Below are 21683 nucleotides of genomic sequence, written 5' to 3' on the forward strand. Positions count from 1 at the left end.
GGTTTTAGTAACTTATATAAAAGTTTTATCAGAATTCATGAGAACAACAAGATTTCTGGGTAATACTCATCATTTTTATAAGTATCAGCTTGTTATTAATGAATGATTACCCAGAGACATTCACCACGGTTCTAAATTTATTCAGAAATAGTATACCAATTTGACAAGGATTACAGGTATTTTTGAGATATACTGACCATCATCAAAATTGAAAGAAAAAGAATTGTAATAATTGTGACTAATATTCTCTTATAGAAAAATATTAAACATACTAGTACCAGAAATGACCAGGATCCCTTCATAATAAGAGGGGAAAAATATTCAAGTTCATATATATTAATTCACATTTGATGAGCAGCAATTTTAGCTGCATGTACAATTTTAAATTTTTCTAGAAGCCACAATACAAAAGTAAAATACAGATGATAAAAAATTTAAAGAAGTATTGAGCCCTGACTGCTGTGGCTCAGTAGATTGAACATCAGCCTGCGAGCCAAGTGTCGCTGGTTTGATTCCCAGTCAGGGCACATGACTAAGGTTGCAGGTCAGGTCCCCAGCTGGGGGCACAAGTGAGAGGCAACCGCACAGTGATGTTTCTCTCCCTCTCTTTCTCCTTTCCCCTCTCTCTAAAAATAAATAAATAAACAAACAAACAAATACATTGTTTTTAAAAAATTTAATGAAGTACTTTATTCAACTCAATGATCCCAAAGTAGTCATTTCAATATCCAATCAATAAAAAGTTAATGAAATATTTTGTTTTCCTTTTTTATATCAAGCCTTTGAAACCTGGTATGTATTTTACACTTACAGTACATGTTGATTCAAACTATCCGTGTTTAACACTTTGAGTGCCATGTGTAATTCAAAATTTGGATCAACATGAGAAAAAATTATATCAATATATAACCTGAGGTACAAAAAAAGAGAACAAAACAAAAAATACAAATTATTACGTTGTTATTTACAATTATAGCCATTTAAAAAAGTCACTGGGAGCGATGCTGGCACTTTTGGGAAAATTTGTCAATGTCACTCACAGTGATGTTGGCACTCAAAGGGTTAAAGTGTTCAGCCACATGTGGCTAATGGCTACCATGTTGGACAACACAAGTCTAAATCATCCAGAACAGAAATTTTACTCAAGCACAAAAGGATGGACCATGTGCCCTGTGTATAATAAGTATGCAATAAATATTTATTGAATGGATGAATGAACAAAGTGAGTAAAGTGAGGCAAAATCCTGAAGCAGCCTAAAAAGTACAACACAATCTTATAAATGGAAAGACAAGCCATCAAAGCAGACTTTACTCTAGATAGAATTCTCTGCATCAAGCATCTGTGGCCTGCTATGCTGTTACCATGGTTCTTAAGTTATAGAAACAGCTCTATAGGTGAGCCTCTTGAGCTAAGAGTAGACATTGAATGAAATAATAACTCTCAGATTATACGAAGAAGAGCCAGTAAAATATATCAATGTCTCACTAAACCTCAACTAGCATTTGTCTATTAATGGGATAAACTCAAAGTATCCAATTCACAACATACCACTGTTCACAAAACTGAAACACAAAAGCTGTCCCCAAAGCCCAGAGTAGTGCAAGACCTCCAGCTAACAAAACAGCCTGCCCAGAACTGCTTGATTTGCCAGTAAAGCAAAGCAAAGGAGAAAAAAAAAAGGAGGAAGAGGAGAGTATCCAACATACTTCTTCTGCCCTGTTATTTCTACTCCCCACGATGACAAGACCTTTGCAAGCAGGCAAGGGAGTTGAGAAGAGAAAACTCAATCTCTGCAGTCCAGGCTGTTTCACATTTTTCAGAAATTACTGCATGTTCGAACAATGGAATATTTGTCAAAGTACAACTTGATCACCAGAATTCATCTGTTTTTCATAACCACATTTGACCTAAACTGTGCTGACTAAACAAGGCACCCTGTGTTTCACAGTCTGGAAAATGTGGCTCCCACCATCGTTTTTAGACCGCACTAAAACCTCTGGCCCCTTAGACTACAGCCTTTTGGTAACTAAGTGCATTCAGATTAGGCCAAGGATGATGTCTGCTGGCTTCCCTTGTTACTTCAATCACAGATAATCATTTTCAGTTCAGGTTTGGGTTAATTCCTCTTTTTTTATAGGTATCTATCAAGACAGTATAAAGGAGCTACCAATTTTTAAATATTTTGCCCCATAACCTTTATCAATTGCTCTCTTTCTACATGTATTTTTCTTAGCCATTTGAAAGTATATTATACATATCAGATCCCTTCACTCCTAAATAATTCATTGTGCACTTGCCGAGAATAAGATCAATTTCTTACAACAGAATGGTTATCAATTTTGGAAAATATAACATTGTCCTAATCCACTGTCCATATTCCAATTGTGTCAACAGAACCAACAATGTCCTTTATGGCATATTTTCCCTCAATTAAAAGATTTAGTCTAGGACAGGGGTCTGCAAACCATCCCATTACTTATGTAAATAAAATTTTACTGGAATACAATCACAGTCATTCATTTACATATTGTGTCTGGCTGCTTTTGAGCTGTAACAGTACACTTGAGTGGTGTGACAGAAACTCTACGGCCACAAAGCCTAAACTATTTACCAACAGGCCCTTTAGAGAAAATGTTTGCCAAACCCCGGTCTAGGACCATGCATTACATTTAGTTGTCAAATTCTTTACCTTCCATTAATCTGAAATAGTTCCTGGGCTTTTCTTTATATTTTATGGCTGACATTTTTTAAAACATTTTCCTCCCTCCCTCCCTCCCTCCCTCCCTCCCTCCCTCCCTCCCTCCTTTCTTTCTCTTTCTTTCTTTCTTTCTTTCTTTCTTTCTTTCTTTCTTTCTTTCTTTCTTTCTTTCTTTCTTTTTCTTTCTTTCTTTCTTTCTTTCTCTTTCCTTCCTTCCTTCCTTCCTTCCTTCCTTCCTTCCTTCCTTCCTTCCTTTCTTTCTTTCTTTCTTTCTCTTTCTCTTTCCTTCCTTCCTTCCTTCCTTCCTTCCTTCCTTCCAACAGCATGCTCTTCATTTTGGGTTTTTATGATATTTCCTCATAACTTAGATTTAGGCTATGCATGCCGGGTCAGAATACTACATAAATAAAGCTACATCCCTCTCAGCATCTCATTCAGAGGCACACAATGTCTACCAGATCCTGAATTGTGATGTTAATTTTTATCACCTGGTGAAGATGACGTCCAATTACAATTTTTGCCTTGTTATTAATAAGCTATATTGGGGAGAAAGTTTAATACCACACAAATATACTACTCTTTATCAAAATTTCACACCTTGATTTAGTATCTGATAATGGTTCCTGTCTAAACAAATCCTTATTGTAATGACCACAAAATGAAGAACCATGAAGAGTCTGAGATTTTAACCATTTGCAAGCCAACAAATTAGCATGCCACAGTCTAATGGATGCTAGCAGAAGGCACAAAAGTCCTGGTTCAGAGACAAAGGACTTTATGACTTGTATTGATCAATAGCAGTAGCCAGGGTATCAGCATGTACACTTGCACAGACTCCCAGAGTCCCAATTTCCACAGGGCAATGTGAAGAAGTCCAGGAGACACCTACACACAGCAGTTTCCACTGCCAAAGAGGAACCTTGAGCATAGGAAACCCAAAAATCTTTGTTCCACAGGAAAACACTATCTTGATCTTCCAAAGCTGGAAGCACACCTGCTTTTTTCTCAGGTGGGAGACATTATCTTTACCTTACAAAGCTGTCAGCTGCACAAACACCTTTAAAAGATGGCCTAGAACAAACACAGTCCATGCCGCTGCATACGAGTTGTACAGAGAGAGATGCAAGAGACTCAAATGTGTCTTCCAACAGTTGACACTGAGCATATTAGTTCAAGTAACATCACAGTCTTCTCCTCTATCTATATATGCATGTATTTATATACATATGTATTCATTCATTCATTTATATATCTATTTATTATTAGCATAGACTCATAGTTTTCTATTTTTCCCAATGAAAACACCCATACCCATAAACTCTACTTTTATATTTTCCATTAAGATTTTTACAGTGTTATTTGATGGAAGAAATTATATTTCTGAATTACTGAATAATGTAGGAAAATCTAGAAAGACAATAGGCCAAATGTAACTAATAACTTAGGGAAAGCGTCCTCAAGCCCCTCCTAAAAATCTGAACAATAGCTTTAAAAAACTCACATGTAGCCCTGTTGACTGCTTAAGCCTAAAACCAACTACAGTTGTGTGGTGTGATATGGGTTTTTCACTCTCTTATAGATACTAGTTTCAATGGCATCTTTTTATGTTATAAGAAGAAAAAAATACTAGTAGGCAGACAGACCATTTTCATAGACTGAAAGTAGCTGATGGTACTGTTCTTTTCCCTACAGCTATGGTCATTAGACCCCCTCTAAGATGGTTCTGGACAACCAGAACAACATTTTTGACATAGTTGCATAAAAATTGAGCGCAAAGAATTGTTAAAGCATGTAGCAAAATCGACTCTGAAGGAGCAAAGACTTTTTGAAAAGGTAAATAAAAAAATGTAGAAGGCCTTCCCACCTCCATTCCTATTTCCAATCATTATCGACAGAAAACCCTTAGGTCTAGTCGCTTATTGGTAGCAGAAGAAGAAAAATCGTAAGTTATGTTTACAAAGTTCATGTTAGCTAATATATATCATATTAGGATGTAATTTAATATACTGAGTAACAACACTGGTAAGTGCTTAGAACAGGACTTCACACATAGCATGATAAATTTAGCCACTGTAATGATGATGACAACTGATGGGGGAAAAAACACAAGATAGAAAATTTATAACTAGTTTTTTTTCTAATTCCACTTTTTACCACTTCTGTGACTTTAGATGAGTAATTTAACTGTCCTAGACAAAGGACAGTTTTCTGTGAAAAGAGGTAGCTAAAAGAAAGGATATACAAATGCCCTGTTCCCCTTAATATTTTATGATTCTTAATCTCTAGGTTAGAGTTTTCATAAAGGTAACATTAATTGGGGATGGGTTCTAGGAGGAAGTGTACAGGTTTTCTTGTATTATTTCTTATAATACAGGTAACAAAATGCAGATGGGTTGTGGAAGAAAATGCACAGGTTTTCTTGTGTTCTTATATCTGTGTAATTATGTGTTATGCATTAGTCTAGTTCCTAGTTCTTTATTCCATCCCCACTGCATTCTTAAATATTCCTTTTTATAATATGAAACTTTGGCAATTATAACAGGAAAACAGAATATGTATAAATTGAGAGGAGAAATATTCCCTTAAGATTTAATATGCTGGTTATTTTTAAATATATTCTTTAATTTCATTCTCACAGAAACACTGTGAGAGAAACCCTATTATTTACATTTTTTAAATGGGAAAATTAAGGCTATGAGAATTTTTTTTTAATTACTTATTTATTTGTTTATTTACTTATTTATTTTTAGAGAGAGGGGAAAGGAGAAAGAGAGGGAGGGAAACATCACTGTGTGGTTGCCTCTCACATGCGCCCCCAAATGGGGACCTGACATGCAACCTAGTCATGTGCCCTGACTGGGAATTGAACCAGAGACACTTGGTTCACAGGCCGACCGACACTCAATCCACTGAGTCACAGCAGCCAGGGCAAGGGTATGAGAATTTATATAACATATCTAGGTCAAGCTTTAGATTCAAGCTTATCTGCTTTGTACCTAATTTTAAAAAACACCATGTTGACTAGAAATCAATTAGCTTCTAGTTCTAATTGTTACTAAAATGATAAAAAAATTTTATAAAATCTTCCATTCATTGACATAAGCTACTGCTTTCTACTAGAAATAGACTCAGCTGGAATGCAGCTTTTACACTTTGGCTTCCTACCTGCTTTCTTTCTGAAATGTGAGCCTAAAGATGTAGCATCCATCTTGCAAGGAAGAAGGGGAAGGGCCTAGTCAAGTAACATGTATAAGTGACCCATGAACATGAACAACAGTATGGGAATTGACTGTGGGAGTGGAGTGGGTGGGGCAGGAGAGAGCAATGGGGTAAATATAGGTACAACTGTAAAAAAACAACCAAAAAAAAGGCAAAGAAACAAAACTACATGGAGGACTGAAACAACTAAAAGAACCTAAGTGATGACAGTGCAGAGCCACCATGTCAACACTGAACTGCCTACATCTGGAGTTCTTGTCATATTATAAAAAAAATAAACTATTTGTCTTAACCATTATAGTTGGGTTTCAGTTACATGTAGTCAAATACAATCTGAACTGCTACAAGCATCACCATTAAACATCATAAATGACCTCATTTTTCATATCTAAAAAAATATATTAACACATCTTATACTTCTGGCAAGAAGAAATTCCAGACCTTAATTAATATAATCCATATAATAGATTGGTGAACTATATTAACCTCAACCAAAACAACTAAATCTTGTTAAGGCTATGGCATACTTGATCATCTTTTTCTAGGTCTCCATTAATTTTTCACAGGATTTTCTTGAGGTATTTTGAGTTTTCATTAATTCATTCATTCCTCAATTATTTTTGAGCTCCTCTTCTGTGATGGGACTAACATAGTATTCTGACATTTCCAGAAGTTCAAGTTAAAAACATTGAGGTATGAAAATAAGATGGAGTCTACCTATGCTCCTTGAGAAAATCTGGGGTGTGGACAGGCAAAAAGTCTGAGTTTCTACGCCAGTGTTAAGGTTCTAAACTACCTCACTTCCACATTGTGGTTTCAGTTATAGGACCCTGAAAAAGTAGAGAATCCACTACAGCCCCAAGCTCAGCTTTTCCAATTCCCTACAATTTCAAATAGTCATAGGTTAAAAACAAACTCTTCATTATACCTGCTAAACCATAGATAAACATGAGCTCCAGATATGGCATTTGCTTCTGGTTAGAAGATAATTTTGGTAGATGCAACTTACATAACTATATGAATGACCAAATTTCCCCTACAAAACAAAAGGAAACTCCTCTCCTACATATCCTCTAGATTAGATCATGAGGCTTTGGTTATAGTTATTTATGACCTTTCCTACGTCCCTGCATAATATCCCAAACTATTGGGACAATGTATTAAACTAAGCACTCAGTATAGGAGGAGGTATTTTAAGAATGTAAAAGAAACAAAACTACATTTTTTTAAATTTAAAAACTGAAAACAAACAAAAACCTGGCAGTCATAACCAAAATAGAAAGGAAAAGGAAGAAAAAGATGTAAGTAATACAGTTGCTATATGAGATGAGGGAAAGAGATTATAAATGCCAAATCAGTAACGGGAGAAATTTGGCATAATTAAGAGAAAGAAATATTAAAAGGGAGAAATAAAATATGAAGTATGTTTCAGGAAAGAAAACTGCCTGTCCGAGGCATCATTGCAAGAGAACATGGGGGTCTGTACATCTGGAGGATAGACGATGAGCAGGCAGGAGGAAAAAGCAACTAGAGATGAGGTAAGAGAGCTAAACCAAGGATAGAATATGGAAGACTGTATAAATCAAGTTAAGAAGTTTACTTTATTCTGAGAACAATAAGAAACTGAAGTGTTTAAAGCACAGTTTTGATATCATTTAAATTGTGTTTATAAGGATTACTGGGTATTAGTGGAAAATGAATTATTTCTTATTCATTTTATCAGAGCTTAATAATAAATATTTATGTTACTGGGGTGTCTAAAGCTGTTTAAGTAAGATATTATTGTCTTAAAAAAACAGGCAAATACACTTGAGAAGTTCAAAATTCCCTAAGTAAGCATTTTGAAAAGCAAATGCAAGCATGTTTAGGAAAAAAAATTTAATCCCTTTTTTTTGTTTTGTTTTGCCTCTTGTTTTGTTCAAAGCCAATTGATATGTATGCCCATGGGTAATAAGGTCACCAGGTTAAAAGAGCAATATGACAATCATAAAAAGTTAGATTACAGCTACTACAAACCAGGGCCCATTAGCCCATACTACAGGAAAGTTATCACTGTAAAATGGCTTTTCCTGTGTCCTTATCAATGCAGTGCACAAAGAATCTCCCCTCAGCTTTCCTCTATGATCTATGTAGTGTTTATGCGTATCTAACCTCACCAGGCACTGGTGGGTCAGTGAAACTTGAGGCAGTGAGATATGGCAGTAGGGTGATGGAAGAATCTGTAAAGTGTCAGAGATGGACTAGGGGGTCACCAAATATTTCAGGGCAAAACTTTCCACATTAAAAACATACATCTCTCTAAAGAAAATATGTAGCATACGTTCTATTGCTCAGAAGTACTCAAGATCACTATGGAAACAAACCAGAAAGATTCCAGCTCTGTTCTTACAGTACAGGCTGCCTTCTCTACAGTGCAGCTTGCACTTGTTTTAGATGCGGGGGGTGGGGTAGGGGGGGGACACGACAGATGAACATTCTGAAAGGGAAGATAAAGACCATTTAAAATAAATTTTTTTAAAGTTATAAAAAGGATTAAGAGAAAAAGTGTCTAAATATCAATGCCGGAAATATCAGTCACATAAAGTTCTTAAAAAGTAAATTTCAAGAGTATAAATATCAGAATTCCTTTATAACATGCTATTCCAAAGGATTTGAAAATGCCACCTACTCATTGCAAATTACTGTTCTCAGAAAAGTTTATTTCCCAAAGAAAATGTATATATTTCAAATAAAGATGATGGGTTTGTTTTTAAGCCAGGCTTCTTCAGAGTCCCTTACAAAGCAGCCTTTCTCTAAATCCATTAAATTATAAAGTATTTGAAAGCAGAAAGTGTCCTGATGATCTTTACATCTTTCACTGTATGTACATATTAGAAAATGCTGGTTTAAAATAAAATTCAGCATGGTTATAATTTAACATCGTTATTTTTTGCAGATCTAAAGAATATACTTCAGTATACCAATGTGAACTATAAAAAAACCCAAGATCTCAATAGAGTACAGTGTCAATGACATTTAAAATACGAGCCCCTGTCCCCCCTTTTTAAACAGATCAACTGATGAGACTGGTGTTCTCCAGAAAAACATCTTCAGAAACAATTTTAAGAAAATCTAGGTCATTAAACTATGTGCCTCAGGCAACACTGAAGTTCTATACCCACAGTTCTCAATTTCATATGACAGGCAAAATAAAGTGATGTTTCCCTCTCTGTAACACCATCTTTGAAAATGTCAAAGAAGAAAAAAAAAAAAGAAAACCCTTATTCACAAACTCTAGGCACCTAGAATTTTGCATGTAGGCCTCATTTTCATTTGTCTTAATTTCTACTATAGGACTTGTAAATGACTGCTTATATTTACGCCCAAATCATATACTTAAATGGTCACTCAAATGTATTTGTAAAATACTGAAAGAGTTTAAATAATAGATTTTTATTATAGTTATATAAAATAAATATAAGTCAACAGTCTCAGCATTTATAATAGAATCAGAGTAGCTCAAGAAAAAAAAAAAAAAAAAAAAGAACCAGGCCATAGTAAAGTATAGTCAATTTTAATGAAAACTAAAAAACCAGTCAGAGCTCTATCTGCTTATTAACATTCACTGCCAGATCAACAGTCAGTGAGAAGCACTGGCAAAATCTATGTGAAGTTGATGTATGAAGTTTTTTTCATTTGCCAATCAAGATGTAGCAGAAATGTTTTGCTATTTTTTAAAGGGGACCGCATTTTTTTTAATTAATAATAATTTAAAAATCTGGCCATCCAAACTACACCCAGTCCTTCAGATTTGCTTTAAGTTTGTGTTCCAATTCTTGCTGCTAAATTTACTTCGTTATTAAATAGCAACAGTGCCTTCTGAGGTGGGGACTGTTTGAAGGGTGAATGGATTAGACAAAGAACATATATGCATGACCCATGGACATGAACAACGGTGTGGGGATTGACTGTGGGAATGGGGAGCAGGTTGGGGGAAGGAACACTGAGGAGGGAAATTGGGAGAACTATAATAGCATGAACGATAACAATAAATAAATAAATAAATAAATAGCAGGAGTGCCTTGTGATAAAAGTTCAGGAATAAGAACCCTAAAGGTCTTACCTCTGGTGACAACAAAACTACTTTCATAGCATGATTCATAGTGAGGCCAGTCTCTACCAAGTGAGATATTTTCTTCATATGTAACATATAAGTCGCTTACTTAATGTAGTCAAATTTGTGAAGCACTATGAGACTGCTAAACAAAGTGTTATATACAATCCATATGTAAACAACAAACCCTTCTACTACCACTATACAATAAGATCTTTAAGCCTAACCTTAAGAATGCCAAAACTCCATAGTGTCTTCGACTCTTCAAGTATTTATTTCCCAAGTGCTTTGCTATAAGAGCCAACTGCTACCAAGTCCTTTAAGTAATTTCATTAAGTAATTCCCTGACCAACTCAGAAAACATGTTACTTAGAACTGCTTATATCTGTTCCGTTTTCCAGTCTCCAAACCTTTTTCTTGCAGTTATCTGTAGTTACATGACCATGAATTTTATAGTTTCCCCGGGCTGTCAGTGCAGACGGCGCAAGTAGAAAACTCTCAGATTAGAAAGGGAGAAATATGTTCCAGCTTTTCCTGCCCATGCCACCTCACCCCAACCCCTGGGTAAGTTCTAGCTCTGCTGCTGATTTACCTCTCCTAATTATAGCCAAGTAAAAAGAGATAGTATTATAGGTAAGAGGTAAAATATTCTGAAATTTAACACAATTACTTATGTTCAGGGAGAAAAATTACTAACTATAATTCTCATAATCATTCCTAAATCTCTACTCTGAATCCTTCTAAGTGGAAGAATTCTGGGGATAAAATTATTAGTTTAGGTGCTGAGACTAAATTATGCTTAACAGAAAAACAGGTGACCAGCTTGGCATGCATAATGGCTGCTCAGGGAATAAGAATTAATGACAGAGAAATAAGGTCACTTTGAAATATGCTTCTAAATTTAGAGTTTGTCAAGGTTTCTAAACCTAAGAAAAAGACAAGGTGGTAGGGAGACTTTAGGAAACATAAGGGGATACTCAAGTGAAATTGGGGTAAGATATTCTGAGTCATAGGTCTCCAGTCAGTAGACACATGAAACCTAACTCACCTTGTGGGACCCTTTAGATGGGGGATTCTTCCTAGGTCTATGATGGATAATATTCAGAAGCTAGGGAAGCCTCTGAAATTCTAAGCAAAATTATACATGCATGTATCTATGTGCATTCTGTCTACAGAAAAGGTTCACAGCTCTCATTAAATTCTCAGAGGCCCTTCGCCCAAGGAATTTAAAATACTGTACTTGCTAGAGTCTTTGTAATAATGAACTCACTGCACTATTACATTCTGCATTCCCTTATATCTTTGGCTGGTTTATAGCCTTATTTAGTTATCAAAAGACAATTAGAAACAACTCAGGTTCTTATATTATAATTCATATAATACTGAGAAATTGCTGCTTACTAAAAAAATTCATATGTTGCTATAATTTCTACCCCTAAACCCAAGATGTAAAGGTCTTTAAAGTAAACTTTTTATTATAGTATAACACACATGCAGAAAAAGAGATCAAAGGAGTTCATTTATCAACATTTTTAATCTAGAATTTTTTTAAACTGTTAATACACAGATGATGTAGATACCCAAGAAGATAAGATAATGAAGGACACCCACACACTAGAGGTATGGTTGCATTTATAGGTTTGCTTCCCCAGCTGTTAATGAAACCCCAGCTCCTTTTATGGGGGATATATATATATATAGGGCGAGTGAGCAGCAAATCTGAAGAAAAGTCAGTATATAGAGGAGCTTAAAAATACATTCAAATTTTTGTCCAAAGTGAGCTCGGTTCAAGGCTTGGAGCCCATAAACATGGCAGACATCACTGAGTTTAAAGAATTGTCAGAAAACCTGCCAGACAGACTGGTTTCTTGTTTTCATTAGACAGTCCATCTTTTAAACTACTACTACATTATATACAAGAATCTCAGATTATTATTATTCATCATTGCCCTTCCAGAAAACATTTTAGCTTGTTATATTCTCTCTTCTTAAAAAATATTATCTTTAATGACTGTAAAATGTTTTATATCCTGTCCCTTACCTGCCCATCTCTAAACTGTATACGAAAATTTAAACAGTATAAGTTGTTTAAAATAATTCTATAAAATGTATCTGCCTTTGCCCTGAACACTTCCATTGCATTACTACATCAAGGACCAAGTCTCTAATAACCACTATCTGACCCTTGTTCACTTTCTTCCCTCCCCTCCTCCTGCCAAACTTTGCCCTTCCTGCCAAAGTTCAGCACTTCCTAGAAAAGTCTCACTGCCTGTTTGATATTGCACTTCACTTTAGTCACCAAAGGAAGAATTTACAGGTGCTTGGCCCCATCTATAAGACCGTGACCGAAATCTGACCTCATGTTACAATACGTGAACTCCTGCCCTACTGATAAGGCTGGCAGATATAAGTAGGATTTTTCAAATAATCCTTTGGGAATTTATAAGCAGCACAGCCATAAAAGGGGGGTGAATGGAAGGTCGGTTTCACTAAAAATAATAAATATTGCCATGTTTATTCAAAGTGGGCCTTGTTATCCTCCAGGCCAAAAGTTCAAATAAACACTATTGTAAATGACAAAATATTAGAACTTTTTGTTACTTCTGTTATGATCCTTCCGTTGGACACCAATAGAACTGTTTTCCCTCATCTGAGTCCCAGCCCTGATATTGTATAACACTGCTGAGACTGCAGCACTGGATTCATTTACAGGTCAAAGCAAGATAGTTATCTTTCAAAATCAAAAACAAACATTTATTGAGTATTATATACTACTAATACTGAGTGCTAAGTGCAACGGCTAAAAGGAGGAATAAAACATGGTACCTGCCCTAAAACAACTTATAGTCTATTGAGAAAAAAGAATACAAATTTAGAATACTATGATATAATCTAGTAAGCACTAATAGAAACAGGTACTGGGTCCTATAATAATGTGAGGAGGATAGGGGTACATTGAGGTCAACCTGAAATATTGGAGATTTTGCTGGAGGACACAAGTATGAAATGAACATGAATCAGTGAAATAAAAAGAAATGAGAAGAGTAATTCAGGTGGTAGGATTAGCATGAGGAATGAATGAGTAGCATGAAATAGCATAGTACACAGTACATTCAAAAAACTAGAAGCATTTCAGTATCATTAAGGCCAGATGGTAAGCAGCAGGATCATGGCACACAAGATATGGAAAGCCTTCTAAACTACTGTATGCTACATTATCTTCCATGCTTCTACATTTCACTCCACAGATGACCACTTAAGAGTAACATACAAGGTCTGCCCAGAAGATATCCAGCCATGAAATATGAAAAAATAGAGATAGTTACTGAAGAAGATACAAGAAATATTGGACATAAGACAATGACACCTCAGTCTCCTTCAAAGTAGGCACCTTGGGACCGCACACAATTCTGCCTATCACCATCAGCTGCCCTGTCATATTTTCCTGAATATTTTCCCTTTCAAAGGTGATTTTAGTTTTGAGAAAAGCCAGAAGTCACAGGGTACCAAATCTGGGCTGTAGGGGATATGAGGTATCTGGGTGATTTGATGTTTCAGCAAAAAACCTCTGCTCGAGACATGATGCATGAGCAGGCACATTGTCATGATGAAGCTGCCAATCATCAACAGCCCATAGCTGCGGCCTTCTGAACCATCTGAATAAATTCCATGAGGGGATGTTCAAGCTTAATGCAAAATCCGATGCGGATTCGTTGCTATACTTCCTCGGTCATTTTGAATGTAAGGGCCCCACAGTATACATGCTCACTCAATGGTGTCTACCACCTCCACTGACTAGTACAGTGAAGTCGTCATTGTTCACACATGCACATTCCAGTCCACTCTCCTTGGCTGCCAGGTTACATCGATTTCATGCAAACCTTTCTTGTTATATTAACAATGGCTGGACTTTTATCAGACAGACCTCGTATGTCAGATTTGTATGATAGATAGATTATTATTAGGACAGGCAGATATGAGTTATCAATTTATGAAATAGAACTAGATCCATAAGACAACACCATTTGAGTAAACTGAAAACACCTTCATGTACAAAAAAAAAAAAAAAAAATCACTGTTTTTCAAGGACACAAACACAACCATGACCATACATTAAACACATTAGACTTAGCTAGGAATGGGAGAGAAGTGCGCTTGTGGATAGGAGAAGAATGGAAAAAAATATGATAAAATAAAATACAAAAGACGGCCTTGTATGAAATGATGATAATAGTGTGCCACAAATTAAGATATACATGATTTCATTAATTCTCTGTACATTAAGTTGAAAAAAATTGTCTACTTATTTTAAATGCCTTGATACAACTCAATTAGATCCTGCTTCATCTTTCTATAACAAGGAATGAGAGACAGAAAGAAGGAGTGGAGGAGAATAGAAGGAAGGGGAGGAGGGAACTGGGGACTACAGAGAACTAAAAGACAGAAGAGAGGAAAGAAGCTACCAGGTCTTTTCTCAAACTAATGGAGAGTACCACAAAATACTGCAGGCCATGATATCCACAGACTAGTCCCAAGCTATCTGTAGTAATGACCAAGTGACACTACGTTAAACATATCAAGAAGAAAAATGGATAACAGACTGGATAATAAGATACACTCAGACTTATTCCACTTTACATTATAGTAATAACAACTTGATAGAAACTCCACTGAACTTTGCTATTAAAAAAAATCAATAATGGGCTTCTCTCATTAATTTGTCTTTAATGATACTTTTAACTTAGATGTTTAATTTTTTTCAACTGACTATGTATATGTCTATGTGTCTGCATGTAGGTATACTATCAAGATGGAGATAAGTTCTAGTTCACTTATTAGAATACTATTAACACCCATAAAATTTCCCCCAAAGAGGTTCCTCTTTCCATATACTTTGTATGACAAAAAGAATAACTGTAAACAGGAATAAAAAATATTTTACAAATAATCACTTTAATATATAAAGATAAGCAATTGTTATTTAAATAACTGCATTATTAAATTCAGAACTGAAATCTGTAAGTGTAGCTATTTTTAGTATAATCTAATAACGTGTTCACTGATAGAAATTGTTACTAGTTATAGCATATTACATAGCAAACATAAAAGATTCAAGAATAAAAAGATGTTTTTATAATTATTACTCCTTAAACAATAGTTCCTCTTTCCTTTTAATAATAAACAGAAAAATTATCAAAAATGAGAAAGCAGAGTTTGAATTCAATACATATCTTTATTAAGCAGAGCCAGCTAAAAACTCACCAGGACAGAATATATGTGTAGACATCGATAAACAGGAGAGAAATCCACCAAATCTTGGGCCCCAGGTACCTGCAAAACAATCAAGATTGTCACAAAATATTCAAACAAAGGCATTAACAGCAACTGTATTAATTTTTACTACTCAACTGTAAAAGAAAAAAGACCAGCTCTAGCTCCTAAGTGAAAAGTACAAATTGAACAAACACAAAGCATGTCCCCTGAAGCCTAGGTTTAGCATTTTAGCCATGTCGTTAATAAACTGTGAAGATGTCACCAAGGCTGGGACACAGAACAGAAGGATGGATACCAGACAGGAGTAATAGGTGCCACTGGTTCTACATCTGCTTTTAGAGATACATTGATACATTTTAGGACTTGGGGAAAGAAGGTGAGAATGTGACTTTGAAAATCTGACTTTGCCTTCTTAGATTCATGATAGTATGAAAAAAAAAAAAAAACTACATTTTTACATTTTAATGGTCAAAACAAAACTTGCCACAGAAGATCTGAAGGGCAGAATAATTAATGACTATTTAAGTCAAAATGCAATCAAAATACAGAAATATGCTAGGAAAAGAAGGGAGAGCATGTAAAAACTACGATAAAGAATGGGAGCCCTGGCTGGTGTGGCTCGGTGGTCTGAGTGCCGGCCTGCAAACCAAAGGGTCGCTGGTTCGATTCCCAGTCAGGGCACATGCCTGGGTTGCAGGACAGGTCCCTAGTTGGGGGCGTACAAGAGGCAACCACACATTGATGTTTCTTTCCATCTCTTTCTCCCTCCCTCCCCCTCTCTCTAAAAATAAATAAATAAAATCTTAAAAAAAAAAAAGAATGGGAAAGCCAAACTTAGAAGTAATACCAGCAAATTATAATATGAACAATGCATATAGATTAAACCTAGATATCAAAAGAGAAAGTAAAACAAGAAACATCAGTTAAGAACTGGAGTATAGTCACACTGCTAACACCGATTTGTTATGTAACCTGACAACAGTAACTCACAATCTCCTTTGGCCTCAATTTCTTCAACTAAAAAAAGAAACTATCAGTTGACCCATAGGAATGTAATAAGAATAAAAAAGATACTGAAAGTAAACATCGAACAAAACAAAAAGCAAAAAAGAAAATTACATTAAAAATAATTTTTAAAAAGGACCTAACTGAAGTTGCTACCATAATACTGATAATTGTATGATTCATCAGACTATAAGCATCTCTATTGGTTCAAATTTATTGACAATTTTGTTCACTTGCTTGCATTCATAAAGGCAGAGATTAAATTCCTATGTTTAAGAATTTCATAGTGTATATACTATGTAAGCACTCAAACTTTCATGTGAATCCAAAGATTGATAGTAAGGTACTCAAGAGCCTATACTATGGTCCAAGCGAAATAACTAAGAAAACAGTTTATAGACAGATGGGCCTATGTAATTAAAAAAATAAGATTAAAAAGCACATAAAAATTGCAACTTTAGGAGTACAAATGGTCACCCATTTTGATTTTAATCACACAAAATGAAGCAACATGAGATTACTTTGGCACTCTTTTTTGAAATGACCACAACATTAAAGCATTTTTAAAGTGTCACCTCTTTGCACAATGGAGACTGGAAGAAAGAAATTTATTTTGTCTTCCCAGAAAACCAGAGCCTACCAGTGAAAACTATAGTTAATGAATCACAATCTCAAAAGAAGAAAAATAGAAAATTTTATAAAATTTTATTAATAATCCTATTTAAACTACATAAAAGTTAAGCATACATATGAAAAAAAGATGAGAAAGAAACATTAAAAGAAACTGATCTGTGTAGGAAATAAAACATTTTTATTTAGAATTAATTATTATAAAGTTATTTATTATAAATATATTTGCAAAAAGTTAAGGAAATCTGCTTAATTTTGAACAAAAATTTAATCACAACTTTGCTTACATGTTCTTTGTGCAGTTTATTTTGTTTTGCTTTGACTCAAAGCTATAGTTTCATTCAGAAGCAAACTGCTTCAAGCCATTCTCCAGACACAGTCTTGGCCCTTTCATATGTCAGACCCACCCTTACAGAATAAACATCTACATTAGGGAACAGTTTCCCTATAAACCTGTGATGAATAAGCTAATGGGGCCCCTTACTAATGGACTAATAAGACTGGTTTATCTGGGCCAACTAAAACACACACACACACACACACACACACACACACACACACACACACACAGGAGACAAAGGTCTTTCCTATCATCTCCACCAAAATTTTACAACCAAACCTATTCTCTATGAGGCTGTCTTGAGGTCATCATACCCAACTGCCCCCTGTTTCAAGTGCCCTGACCTGGAAATATTGGCTTTGCTCTTTCTTAGCTCTGAAACCATGGTCCAGTCAAGTCCTCCTAAAGCTCACAACTGCCAGCTTTGAAAGCACTACACAAAAGTCTTGACAAGAAAAGATGGAGCAAAACGGGGCTTCAGTTTACAAACTACCTCCCTCCTCAAACGGCCTGCTATTTAGACATCCTTTTTCCTCGGTGCTTCCTTCAGTGAGGAACACCAGGAAAACTGTGAGGAGCCAAGAAGAGTGCTGTGAGAAGGAAGGTATGTAAAGCATGCACTGACTCATGTTGCTTTGAGCTAGATGTGTTTTCTCTACTTTCACTAATGAAAAAGAATCACATCTAGGAAAAGGCAAAAGCAAGGGAGCAACCTACACTGAACATGAAGGAATGCTACCCATTTGGAAGGATAAGAAATGAACTTTCAAAAATCTAAATAAATAGGGTGGGGAAGAGAACAAAAGGCAGTTTTTCTGACTCATAAATAGGTCTGTTTTAAGGTCCACCTTTTGCTCTCCATATAAAATGCTAAATCTCTGTCAAAACTGTCTTCATTTTTCTTCTCCTTCTTTGCCCCTCCCTTCCCTCAAGTTGCAAGAATGACTCAAGCAGGTTTAGGTTTCAGCTGGGTCAGAGGGAGGGGTCCAAGGACACTTTCCTAAGCTAACAATGACTGTCTCTAATGGTTTCTGTCTCCTAACAAAAGCCATGACTCTGTTGTTATCAGCTTCATCTAATTTTTCCTTTCCAAAGTAAATAACACAGCTCTTGCATTTTACACATGTCCAAGTTTGACAAATCATTATTGACTGAGACTATAACTGATAAGAGATAACTTTGTGGTAGGACGTTGTCATTTCCTCTCAGAGGGGCTTTCTTTCTGAGATACAGAAACATGATTAAAATAGTTAAACATTTCCTCTGCCTGGCAGTCAGGAACTCAAGACATTAAGATACTGGAGTCTGCATTTTTCTAGTTCAAATACATCTATGAAGATATCAACCATAGCCACAAATACTATATTCAAGATTATTCTGCTTTTTTTAACTAGTTCTTTTCCTTATGAATTCACATGAAATAATTTCATCACCAAGGACAGCAGCTAATTCCCTATATAGTTTCTGAATGGAGAGCATTAGTGCCTTCTGTCAACTCAAACCTCTATTTTCAGAGAAACAAATAGTAAGTAAAATTTTAGATTCTGTAACTAAAAAATCTATGTCTTGGAGCATGTTATAATATTATATAAAGTAGGATATTAAAATAATATTCTAGTAAAAGAATTCGGGGGTGTCTGGATTACAACATTCAGAGGTAGACATAAGGAAGGTAACTACTACATTCTACAGTTACACAATCACATATCCATTAGAGATCATGTATCACTAGGTATCAAAGTATATGGTTAATCTGTCTGTTTCAAAAGTTTTACATTTATGTGACAAATATTAACAACTTTCATCAGAGCAATACTTAATTATTGTCTGCAAAACATTTGTTGTTAAAGACCCTGCATAGTATCAATACACCACCTACCAAATGATGCCACTGTACATACGGATGACTAAAAAGAGTCTGGAAACAAAGGAAGCTCAAAAATAAGAAAGTAAATTTATATATAGGATTAATAAAAGGCACATTGAGAAATAGTCCTAGAAGCCTCTACGGACAATAAATTTTGAGGAAAATATAAAAATTCCAAGTAGAAATGGGAATATTAGATGCTCAGAAAGAAACATGAACATTTTTAATTATGAAAATTCCTGCAAAACATCAGGATCTGATTTTTATGATGTTTTTCTTCTTCTCTAATACATCTTAGTTCAGGTCAAAGTCTCTGAAAATGGAAAGGTTAATGGGTAAATTCCTCTCATTCAGAATAAAGAAAATGATTTAACTTATTAAAGAAAAAATATTTTAATTTTAAAATATGGCATTCATATGTTAACAGATACATCCATTTAATATTTTTGCAACACTCCCTGCCCTCTAAAAAAAAAGGAGTTGGGAGTTGGTAGCTATTTCTACTATCTTAAAAGACTCACTAATGAATGGAGGTAGGAAAAAAGTAATTGCAGGTAACAACCTGATAAATCTACCTGCTTTATTACTGGGTAAGCACACCATTAGGAAAGAAGAATAGAGTACAAGAAAAGATTGCTTGCCTCCCTCCACTCAAGAGTAGAAGCAAATGTGCTGAGAAATTTAACTATGCTGCTGATAGAGATAATATACGAAAACAGAAATGCATTAGTGCGCTCTAACCCTGTTGTTAGCACAGCTGTCCCAGGAGACACACACCCAAACACAGGCCATTTATTCTTCTCTTATGAAATCTTCAAAGTAGGTGGATCATCCATAAAGAGTATGACAGAAGTTTGCAAGGAATTTAGATATGTTTCTCACAAATTATTTGAGTCATTCTCCTTCTTGAGAATATGTTTGATTACCACTTCACACAAAACAGCTTCTCAGTATTGGTAAATGAATTCAGGGACTTGGTGCCCATTTCTGAACATTAGTTGGATCTGAAGTCATTAAAATGTACCATGCATCTTTCTGAAGGTAGAAAACAACAAATGATTAGCTGAAGGGGCATTGCCTGTGCATGCAGAGGATCAATTGCGAATTCTCATATTATGTCTGGATGCCAGAAAATACCTGGCAAACTTTTTCACCCCTTCACTTTTCTGTTCTACTTTGCTTCCAAAACTTCAGAGAAAAGAAGGGTAAAACTCATTTGGAAATAAGCTTTCATAGAGCTGGACTGAACACCAACAACACATCAACAAATCAGAAGACCTAGGATTCTAAGTGACTAGAATTAGCAAAACTATAAAGAATTTCCTAAGCCTTTGACCATACAAGAATATCCTGACCGATTTTGCTACGGAGTGTCACAAATAATTAGGGATCTTCTTGAGAAATCCCCAAACAGATTACTCAAGTGTTTGCACTAAGCAGAAAAAAATAAGGAAAAATCACCATTGATTTTTACTGAGACACTGCAAAAACCTTTGTGGCCAAAATCAAAAGATAAACCTTCAAGAATTCTTTACTTGAAGCTAAACACGGGGGAAATAAAAATTCAACTGGTCTATATTTTAAAATGGTCTACTATATGCTAAGCAATTATAAGCTGTCAGGCAAAAAGGGCAATTTAGAACTAAATATGGTATTAAGTAGAGAAGTTTTGAAAGGAGGAAAAATTAAGGTAGTCAAAATAATAGAAAATGATGTAATAATATTATTTGTAAAGAACTGATATCCCTAATATATAAAGAACTCATTAAAATTGAAGGGGAAAAAACAAAATCACTAGAAAAATGGAGCAAAATACATGAGCAGAAAAATTACTGGAAAAAAAAAGATAACACAAATAGCCCTCAAACTTATAAGATATTACATTTCACTCATAGTAATAGAAATGCAAGTTAAAACTATACAACAATACCATTTCTCACCTATCCAACTGGCAAAAATTCAAAGCTTAACAAAATACTCAAGAAGTTGTCAGGAAATAGGCATCTCATACACTGCTGGACAGGAGAGATACAGGAAATGATATGGTTTGACATCTAACAAAACTGCACATGCACTTACCCTGTGAACCAACAGTCCTGCTTCTGGGAACCTACCCTGAGTATATACTTTAGGTTTGTTTATTTCGAAACTTTTTTTTTAATGTTTTAAGGTGTTTTACATACAGTAAAATTTACCCTTTCTAGTGAACAATTCAATGAGTTCTGAGAAATCCATTTAGTTCTGTAATCATCATCACAAACTAAAACTTTAAAAGATCCACCCCCCAAAAAATTCCCTCATGCCCCTATGCAGTCAAATTGTTCCCTGATGCCCAGCCCTTAGCAAACATGAACCTATTTTATGTCCCTGGAGTTTTCCCTTTTCAGGAGTGTCATTTAAATACTCAGATGCTATGCAGCCTTTGAACCTGGCTTCTTTAATTTATCATACTGCATTTGAGGTTCAACACAGATGAACCTGTGTTCTTTCATGTATCTATCGCTCATTTCTTTTTATTTCACAGTGATACTTCGGATATGGATATACCACAGTTTA

At 35.2% G+C, this 21683-nt stretch overlaps 1 protein-coding gene across 2 annotated transcripts in view; it reads right to left on the bottom strand.

The window, feature by feature from the left end:
• The window catches only part of EXOC6B (exocyst complex component 6B), a 614171-nt gene that overhangs the window by 351287 nt on the left and 241201 nt on the right, over nt 1-21683 (bottom strand). For both annotated transcript variants that reach the window (XM_090281510.1, XM_090281509.1), the window contains one exon: nt 15274-15342. In XM_090281510.1, coding sequence (XP_090137636.1) covers nt 15274-15342 — 69 coding nt within the window. The remainder of the gene's footprint in view (nt 1-15273; nt 15343-21683) is intronic.

This window comes from Furipterus horrens, unplaced genomic scaffold (genome assembly GCF_987537825.1).
Source record: "Furipterus horrens unplaced genomic scaffold, mFurHor1.1.pri manual_scaffold_6, whole genome shotgun sequence".
Taxonomy (NCBI): Eukaryota; Metazoa; Chordata; class Mammalia; order Chiroptera; family Furipteridae; genus Furipterus; species Furipterus horrens.